Below are 10,181 nucleotides of genomic sequence, written 5' to 3'. Positions count from 1 at the left end.
TAGCAGCGCTAACCCACTGTGCCACCGTGCCGCTCCCTGACTGGGCTTACATTAACACTGTAATGAAGTTACTGTGAAAATCCCCCAGTCGCCCACACTCCGGCGCCCGTTCGGGTTACACTGAGGGAGAATTTAGCATGGCCAATGCACCCCTAACCGGCACGTCTTTTGGACTGTGGGAGGAAACTGGAGCACCCGGAGGAAACCCACGCCGACACGGGGAGAACATGCAGACTCCGCACAGACAGTGACCCGAGCCGGGAATCGAACCCAGATCCCTGGCGCTGTGAGACAGCAGTGCTAACCACTGTGCTACCGTGCCGGGAATCGAACCCAGGTCCCTGGCGCTGTGAGGCAGCAGTGCTAACCACTGTGCTACCGTGCCGGGAATCGGACCCAGATCCCTGGCGCTGTGAGGCAGCAGTGCTAACCACTGTGCCACCCCTGATCTGATTGTTAAGAGGCTGACGTTAGGGAGGGTGAACCCACCTTGGTGGAAGTATTCGTGGCCTTGGTTCTGGAGTTGATACAACTCATTGAGAAACCCATCACAGGGGGACCTTGAGGCAAACGTCTCAAATACAGTTTCATATGAAGTCAACTCTTCAAGGAAGGATTGTTCTTCTGGAGATAGGTCGGTGGCAGGGCGGGCGGGCGGGTTGTGAGTCCCTCCCGCCTGCTCGGAGTCCACGTCAGCGCGATGCTGGGCGTCTGTGCCCGGGTGGTGGCAGCCAGGGGCTGGGGCACCTCCCTCCATGGCGGGAGTGCCCAGGTCCTTCAGAATGTTTTCGATCACGTCGTCTTCCTCGGGGTCTTCCTCGCCCAGGTGAATCATGGAGAAATCCACACTCCTCCACTGCTTGAGGGAGGGGAAGTCCAGGAGGGGGCCCCCGGACAGGAGCGAGGGGCTCCGGGACCCGCACTCCTCTTTGGTATAGTCCTGCGGGGGGTCGAAGGGGGGCTCCAGGCCCGGGCGGACCCCCGGGCTGTCGGTCACGTGGCAGCCGATATGCTTGGCCAAGGCGTCGAGCTGGCTCCTGTCCAGCCCCTCCAGGTAGCCAAAGTAACAGCTGGCGGGCAGCTTGATGGGGGAGGCCTCAGGGGTCAGCAGTCCCTCGGGGGTGCTGGGTACGTGGATGTAGAGGGGCGTTGGCACCTGGGGCAGCCCCATCACGGTGCAGCCTCCGTTACCCGGGCTGTCGGGGGAAGGGGGCAGCCTCTCGTACAGCGAGGCAGCGCAGGGCTCCAGGGGATAGTAGATCTCGGTCTGGCTGAAGGGCTCCTGGCTGCCAAACGAGAAGGCGGGTCCCAGCAGCTGCGGGGTGCAGGGTGGAGTGGGCGAGTTGGCGCCGAAGACACAGTCGCTGTAGGAGAGCTCGGGGAGCTTGACGCCGGTCCGCTCCGTCCCCAGCGGTCCCGGCTCCTCCTCCTTCTCCGGCGAAGATGGCGGAGGGGGCAGGGGCAGGTGCTGCCCCCCCCGGTTGAGCAGCTGACTGTCCTCCTCCCGGCCCGCCGGCGCGGTGACCTCGGCAAAGTCCAGGCCACATATCCCAGTGAAGTCGAAGGACTGGGCGGAGACGGCGCTGGAGGGCGTTCCGGACATGGAGGTGAAAACCGTGTCAGGGCTGGACAGGTAGCTGGGAGAGTGGACGGCCTCACGGTGAGATGGCAGAGTGGGAAGGCCGTACGGGAAGAGCAGAGTCTCCTCCTGCTCATCCAACAGCTGCTGCCGGAGACACCAGGCTTCCGATTCACTGCAAACAAGAACACCCGACATTAGAACAAACTCCAAACAAATAAGACACAGATATTACAACAAGGACAACATGTGAAACCCTTTCTAAACACTGGGTGGCACAGTGGTTAGCACTGCAGCCTCACAGCACCAGGGACCCGGATTCGATTCCCGGCTCGGGTCACTGTCTGTGTGGAGTCTGCACGTTCTCCCCGTGTCTGCGTGGGTTTCCTCCGGGTGCTCCGGTTTCCTCCCACAGTTTAAAGATGTGCGGGTTAGGTGGATTGGCCATGCTAAATTGTCCCTTAGTGTCCAAAGATGTGCAGGTTAGGTGGATTGGCCATGCTAAATTGTCCCTTAGTGTCCAAAGATGTGCAGGTTAGGTGGATTGGCCATGCTAAATTGTCCCTTAGTGTCCAAAGATGTGCAGGTTAGGTGGATTGGCCGTGCTAAATTGTCCCTTAGTGTCCAAAGATGTGTGGGTTAGGTGGATTGGCCATGCTAAATTGTCCCTTAGTGTCCAAAGATGTGTGGGTTAGGTGGATTGGCCATGCTAAATTGTCCCTTAGTGTCCAAAGATGTGTGGGTTAGGTGGATTGGCCATGCTAAATTTCCCCTTAGTGTCCAAAGATGTGCAGGTTAGGTGGATTGGCCCTTAGTGTCGGGGGGATTAGCAGGGTAAATGTATGGGGTTATGGAGATAGGGCCTGGGTGGGATTGTGGTTGGTGCAGGCTCGATGGGCTGAATGGCCTCCTCCTGCACTGTAGGGATTCTATGATTCTAGACCCGGGCTGGAGGTCTGAGCCTAATTTCTATTTTCCATTAGTCAGAGAGACTCGGATCCGAGAGCACAACCTCAGGCTAAAGGGACGATCCTTTAAAACAGAGATGAGGAGGAATTTCTTCAGCCAGAGAGTGGTGAATCTGTGGAACTCTTTGCCGCAGAAGGCTGTGGAGGCCGGGTCATTGAGTGACTTTAAGACAGAGATAGATAGGTTCTTGATTAATAAGGGGATCAGGGGTTATGGGGAAAAGGCAGGAGAATGGGGATGGGAAAAATATCAGCCATGGTTGAATGGGGGAGCAGACTCGATGGGCCGAGTGGCCTCACTCTGCTCCTATAGTTTAAGTTTTAGTGTCACAAGTAGGCTTACATTAACGCTGCAATGAAGTTACTGTGAGAATCCTCTAGTCGCCCACACTCCTGTTCGGGTTACACTGAGGGAGAATTTAGCATCTAACCAGCACGTCTTTCGGACTGTGGGAGGAAACCGGAGCACCCGGAGGAAACCCCCACGCAGACACGGGGGAGAACGCGCAGACTCCGCACAGACAGACAGATCTTTCAAAGAGCTAGCACAGGAGGGGTGGGCTGAATGATCTCCTGCTGCTGTGGTTTGTTACTGGCCCAGGTTTAGCGGTACAGGGAGGGTTAGGGTGAGTGAATGTCCTTACCTGATGATGTAATTGTAGCAGAGAATGGTCAGCTCAGCACATTCCACCTGAAGGACCACGTAGAGCCAGATCCAGAGCGAGTCCTTACACTGGAGACGGACAGTCATCTCCACCCGGGCTTCACTGCCTCCACTCACTGAGAACACAAGCAACAGAGAGAGGACTTTCAGACACACACATCCTGGCAGGGAGCGGGAATAACCAGAGAGAGAGAGAGAGAGAGAGACACGGGGAAATCACCTTCCCGCAATACTTACAGAATCGACAGTGCTGGGTAGAAGCGTGCGAGAGATCCTGAGGGTGGAGGAGGTTGTACCAGGATTTCCCAATCAGTTCAGTCTTCTGGTAGCCCAGATAGTAACTAACACTGCAGAGGAAAGGACAGGATATCTGTCATTAGTAACTGACACAAAACCTACAGAGTGAGTGTGTGTGTGTGTGTACTGGACAGGTGTGTGCATACACGGGACAGGTCTGTGTGTACACGGGACAGGTCTGTGTGTTCACGGGACAGGTGTGTGTGTACACGGGACAGGTGTGTGTGTACACGGGACAGGTGTGTACACGGGACAGGTGTGTGTGTACACGGGACAGGTGTGTGCGTACATGGGACAGGTGTGCGTGTACACGGGACAGGTGTGTGTGTACACGGGACATGTGTGTGTGTTCATAGGACAAGTGTGTGTACGTACACAGGACAGGTGTGTGTGTACATGGGACTGGTGTGTGTACACGGGACAGGTGTGTGTGTACACGGGACAGGTGTGTGTACACGGGACAGGTGTGTGTGTACACGGGACAGGTGTGTGTATTCATAGGACAAGTGTGTGTACATACACAGGACAGGTGTGTGTGTGTGTGTGTGTACATGGGACTGGTGTGTGTACACGGGACGGATGTGTCTTGTGTGTGTGTGTGCATGGAACAGGTGTGTGTACATGGGACAGGTGTGTGCGTACATGGGACAGGTGTGTGTGTGTGTGTACACGGGATAGGTGGTTTTGTGTATGTGTGTGTGTGTGCGCGCGCACACATGGAACAGGTGTGTGTACACAGGATGGGTGTGTGTACACAGGATGGGTGTGGGTGTACACGGGGCAGGTGTGTGTGTACACGGGACAGGTGTGTGGGTGCACAGGACGGGAGTGTGTCTGTACACGGGACGGGTGTGTGTGTGTGTACATGGAACAGGTGTGTGTACACAGGACGGGTGTGTGTACACAGGACGGGTGTGTGTACACAGGATGGGTGTGGGTGTACACAGGACAGGCGTGTGTGTGCACAGGACGGGAGTGTGTCTGTACACGGCACGGGTGTGTGTGTACACAGGATGAGAGTGTGTGTGTACACAGGACGGGTGTGTGTGTGCACAGGCCGGGAGTGTGTGTGTACACAGGATAGGTGTGTGTGTACACGGGACAGGTGTGCATACTTTCTCTCTTACCTGTCAGAGAGCTCAGTGAACATCATGTCCTTGGAATGCTGACTCTCGAAGAAGCCCAGGAAGAGATGATTGTCAAAGAGCCTCGGTCTGGTGTCCAGGGGGATACAGAAAGCGATGAAGACCGGCTTGGTGGACCAGTAGGCTCCAGGTGGGGGCTGGTGGTACCGGCCCCGGATTAGTACCAGCTTGTTACCCGCACTCTGCCGCCTGACGGACCGGGAGGTGTTGAAGCGGCAGCGGAAGAGGCGTTCTGTGGGAGTCACAACGGAGAAGATAAGGACAGAGCCGAGAGAGGGGGACACAAGAGTCTGAGAGAAACACTGAGTGAGAGAGAGAGAGGGGGGAGGCAGAGTCTTAACTCACCAGTTTCTGACGGAGAGTTCAACATCAAGTTACTGCTCAACACCAGATGGTCCAATGAGTCTGTAATGTCATAGATACTGTCGCCTTGAGAGACCAAATCCACCTGCAACACAGCAAGGGGAGTAGGACTTCCGTTTAATACACAGCATTTAAACCCAACGATTCCAGTTAAACCCCACAATTCCAGTTAGACCCCAAAACAATTCCAGTTAGACCCCGTAACAATTCCAGTTAGACCCCGTAACAATTCCAGTTAGACCCCAAAACAATTCCAGTTAGACCCCAAAACAATTCCAGTTAGACCCCAAAACAATTCCAGTTAGACCTCAAAACAATTCCAGTTAGACCCCAAAACAATTCCAGTTAGACCCTAAAACAATTCCAGTTAGACCCCGTAACAATTCCAGTTAGACCCCGTAACAATTCCAGTTAGACCCCGTAACAATTCCAGTTAGACCCCAAAACAATTCCAGTTAGACCCCAAAACAATTCCAGTTAGACCCCAAAACAATTCCAGTTAGACCCCAAAACAATTCCAGTTAGACCTCAAAACAGTTCCAGTTAGACCCCAAAACAATTCCAGTTAGATCCCAAAACAATTCCAGTTAGATCCCAAAACAATTCCAGTTAGATCCCAAAACAATTCCAGTTAGATCCCAAAACAATTCCAGTTAGACCCTGTAACAATTCCAGTTAGACCCCAAAACAATTCCAGTTAGATCCCAAAACAATTCCAGTTAGACCCCGTAACAATTCCAGTTAGACCCCACAGCACTTCCCATTAAACCCCACGCACAGCAACGTTTAAACCCCACACTCAGAAAGACCTCCCATTAAACCGCAGGCAGAGACACATCTAGTTAAACCCCGCGGCAGCCTGTCTCCTCCGACATGCCAGCACCACCACCCCCCCCCCCCCCCCCTTTCTCCCGGCAAAGCCCACGGCCAAACGTAACTGGAAATGCAGCCAGGGTTCGGTGCTAACTCACCAGTGAATGGCCCAGATGCTCGGACACATTCTCCGACACGTAGATGAGTTTCCCCTCGCTGGTGAGGGCAACCAGGAAGCCGGGGAGAGACTGCAGAAAGTCAGCAAGCTCGGGGGCTGAGAGCAAAGGGAGAGAGCCTTCCAACACTGCTTCTGCACAGAGAGAGAGAGAGAGAGAGAGAAGGATTAGAACCGTGTTGGTGAGGGAGCAGAGAGAGAGAGAGAGAAGGATTAGAACCGTGTTGGTGAGGGAGCAGAGAGAGAGAGCAATAGATTCATAGAATTCCTACTGTGTAGAAAGAGACCATTCGGCCCATCGAGTCTGCACCGACCACAATCCCACTCAGGTCCTATCCCTGAAATCCCATGCATTTACCCTAGCTAGTCCCCCTGGCCCTAAGGGGCAATTTAGCACGGCCAATGCGCCCTAACCCGCGCATCTTTGGAGTGTGGGAGGAAACCGGAGCACCCGGAGGAAACCCACGCAGACACGGGGAGAACGTGCAAACTCCACACAGACAGTGACCCAAGCCGGGAATCAAACCCGGGACCCTGGCGCTGTGAGGCAGCAGCGCTAACCCCACTGTGTCACCGTGCCACCCCGGGTCCCTGGCGCTGTGAGGCAGCAGCGCTAACCCACTGTGCCACCGTGCTGCCCCGGGTCCCTGGCACTGTGAGGCAGCAGCGCTAACCCACTGTGTCACCGTGCTGCCCCGGGTCCCTGGCACTGTGAGGGAGCAGTGCTAACCCACTGTGTCACCGTGCTGCCCCGGGTCCCTGGCGCTGTGAGACAGCAGTGCTAACCCACTGTGTCACCGTGCCGCCCCGGGTCCCTGGCGCTGTGAGGCAGCAGCGCTAACCCCACTGTGTCACCGTGCCGCCCCGGGTCCCTGGCGCTGTGAGGCAGCAGCGCTAACCCACTGTGTCACCGTGCTGCCCCGGGTCCCTGGCACTGTGAGGGAGCAGTGCTAACCCACTGTGTCACCGTGCTGCCCCGGGTCCCTGGCGCTGTGAGACAGCAGTGTGAACCCACTGTGTCACCGTGCTGCCCCGGGTCCCTGGCACTGTGAGGGAGCAGTGCTAACCCACTGTGTCACCGTGCCGCCCCGGGTCCCTGGCGCTGTGAGGCAGCAGCGCTAACCCACTGTGTCACCGTGCTGCCCCGGGTCCCTGGCACTGTGAGGGAGCAGTGCTAACCCACTGTGTCACCGTGCTGCCCCGGGTCCCTGGCGCTGTGAGACAGCAGTGTGAACCCACTGTGTCACCGTGCTGCCCCGGGTCCCTGGCGCTGTGAGGCAGCAGCGCTAACCCCACTGTGTCACCGTGCTGCCCCGGGTCCCTGGCGCTGTGAGGCAGCAGCGCTAACCCCACTGTGTCACCGTGCCGCCCCGGGTCCCTGGCGCTGTGAGGCAGCAGCGCTAACCCCACTGTGTCACCGTGCCGCCCCGGGTCCCTGGCGCTGTGAGGCAGCAGCGCTAACCCACCCGTAAGAAATTAGTCGGTGAAAGAGGAGAGAGAGGGAGTGGAAAAACTATATTTTTTTGGAAGGGGAGAGGGAGAGAGAGGGGAGGGGAGGGAGTTACACATTCAGGAGCCCCTCACTGAGGAGTTGGGGAGGGAAAACTTTAGCACATTCACAAAACAGTGGACGAGCAACAGGAGAGTTGGGATATCGCTGGGAACAGACCGAGGAAAGTGGCTCAGAGTTATACACGGACCGACTCGAACACAAGTGCTGGACAGCTCTCCCCCCACCACCGTCTCTCTCTCTCTCTACAACTTCTCTTCCATTCGACTGTCAGAGTCCCCGATGTTCTTACCTGGACTGAAGTAGACGGATTTCCTGGTGTAGATACAAGCCAGCGACATGATATGAAGGTAGGAGAGTCTGGATTTATCAGACGCCGAGATTGGCAGCAGTTCCTTCAGGTTCCTGATCTCGGCATTAATCTGATCTCTCCTGGCTTTTGATGCTCCTTTCGTGGACCTGTACATGTCGCAGAGTGTCCGCCTCCTTGCTCTGCCCCTCTCCGTCTCTCTCTCTGTGTTTCTGTCTCACTGCAAGGGGAGACAGTCAGTCTCTGGACCAGATCGCGCTGTGGCTGTCAAAGATCTGGTGCTGATGTTGAGCTGATGCTGCCTTTTTATAAGCTGCAGGAAGCCAGGGGGCTGGCCTATCGCAGCAGGACTCACCAACATCACGACAGAGGCAGGGCTTAGGATCTCTCCCTGCCTCTGTCTGCCTCACTGACTACTATCACACGTCACTACTACAGGGAGATGACGCCAGAACTCCAAGCTCCCAATTAGGAGAAAAACGAAACCTCGACTGATAGGGGAGGGATAAAGAGCGAGGGGGGAGGGATAGAGAGAGAGAGAGGGGGGGAGGGAGGGATAGAGAGAGAGCGAGCTAGAGAGAGGGAGGGATAGAGAGAGAGAGATAGAGATACAGGGATTGAGAGAAATATAGCGAGAGATAGAGGGATAAAGAGAGAGAGATAGATGGAAGGATAGAGAGAGAGATAGAGAGAGCGATAGAGAGAGATAGATGGAGGGAACGAGAGAGAGATAGAGGAAGGGATAGAGAGAGAGAGATGGATGGAGGGATAGAGAGAGAGATAGAGGGAGCGATAGAGAGGGATAGATGGAGGGATAGAGAGAGAGATAGAGGGAGCGATAGAGAGAGAGATAGAGGGAGCGATAGAGAGAGATAGATGGAGGGATAGAGAGAGAGATAGAGGGAGCGATAGAGAGAGATAGATGTAGGGAACGAGAGAGAGATAGAGGGAGCGATAGAGAGAGAGATAGAGGGAGCGATAGAGAGAGATAGATGGAGGGATAGAGAGAGGGAGCGATAGAGATAGATGGAGGTATAGAGAGAGAGATAGAGGGAGCGATAGAGAGAGAGATAGATGGAGGGATAGAGAAAGAGATAGATGGAGGGATAGAGAGAGAGATAGAGGGATAGAGAGATAGAGAGAGGAGGGAGGGAGAGAGAGAGAAAGAGCTACAGAGATAGAGAGAGAGAGAGAAAAAGGGGAAGGGAGGGAGAGAGAGAGGGGGATAGAGATAGAGAGAGAGCTGGAGGGATCAAGAGAGAGAGAAAAAGGGGAAGGGAGGGAGAGAGAGAGATAGATGGATAGAGAGAGAAAGGGGGAGGGAGGGAGGGAGAGAGAGGGTGATAGAGAGAGAGAGAGCTAGAGAGAGAGGGGGGAGGGAGATAGAGGGATAAAGAGAGAGAGAGAGAAAGGGGGAGGGACAGAGAGAGAGAGAGACAGAGAGAGGGGGGGAAGGGAGAGAGAGAGGGAGAGAGACGGAGAATAGAGAAAGAGAAACACATAGGGGAAAGGAGAGAGAAAGAGGGATGGACAGAGAGAGAGAATTGGATAGCACGGGGCTGGAGATAAAAATAGAGGGGACAGAGATAGAGACAGATAGAGAAAGGGGAAGGTAGAAAGCCAGATAGAGGGCGGAGAGAGAGAATGTGCAGAGACAGAGAGAGGGGAACCTTGCAGAGACTGGGAGAAGGGGAGGAGAGAGAGAGCGAAAGTTGGGAATCAAGTAGATAAGGTTGTTAAGAAGGCATATGGTGTCTTGGCGTTTATTGGTAGGGGGATTGAATTTAGGAGTCGTAGCGTTATGTTGCAACTGTACACAACTCTGGTGCGGCCGCACTTGGAGTACTGTGTGCAGTTCTGGTCCCCACATTACAGGAAGGATGTGGAGGCTTTGGAGAGGGTGCAGAGGAGGTTTACCAGGATGTTGCCTGGTATGGAGGGGAGATCCTATGAGGAGAGGCTGAGGGATTTGGGATTGTTTTCGCTGGAAAGGCGGCGGCTAAGAGGGGATCTTATTGAAACATATAAGATGATTAGAGGTTTAGATAGGGTGGATAGTGATAGCCTTTTTCCTCTGATGGAGAAATCCAGCACGAGGGGGCATGGCTTTAAATTGAGGGGGGGGTAGTTATAGAACCGATGTCAGGGGTAGGTTCTTTACCCAGAGGGTGGTGAGGGATTGGAATGCCCTGCCAGCATCAGTAGTAAATGCGCCTAGTTTGGGGGCGTTTAAGAGATCCGTAGATAGGTTCATGGACGAAAAGAAATTGGTTTAGGTTGGAGGGTCACAGTTTTTTTTTTAACTGGTCGGTGCAACATCGTGGGCCGAAGGGCCTGTTCTGCGCTGTAATGTTCTA

The 10,181-nt window shown here is 54.8% G+C and overlaps 1 protein-coding gene across 1 annotated transcript; it reads right to left on the bottom strand.

Moving 5' to 3' along the window:
* Positions 1-489: 489 nt before the first annotated feature.
* Positions 490-7,981, bottom strand: LOC144490717 (neuronal PAS domain-containing protein 4-like; the record flags this gene model as incomplete). Its single annotated transcript, XM_078208426.1, has 7 exons — positions 7,807-7,981; positions 5,988-6,139; positions 4,999-5,101; positions 4,636-4,885; positions 3,449-3,558; positions 3,192-3,327; positions 490-1,754 (listed from the first exon to the last, which is right to left on the bottom strand). Coding segments are annotated over exons 1-7 (2,191 nt in total), but the record flags the coding sequence as incomplete, so codon positions are not given.
* Positions 7,982-10,181: the final 2,200 nt, after the last annotated feature.

Source organism: Mustelus asterias, unplaced genomic scaffold (genome assembly GCF_964213995.1).
Source record: "Mustelus asterias unplaced genomic scaffold, sMusAst1.hap1.1 HAP1_SCAFFOLD_3673, whole genome shotgun sequence".
Taxonomy (NCBI): Eukaryota; Metazoa; Chordata; class Chondrichthyes; order Carcharhiniformes; family Triakidae; genus Mustelus; species Mustelus asterias.
The sequence above is the reverse complement of the archived record's forward strand: the minus strand, read 5'-3'. Positions and strand labels throughout refer to the sequence as shown.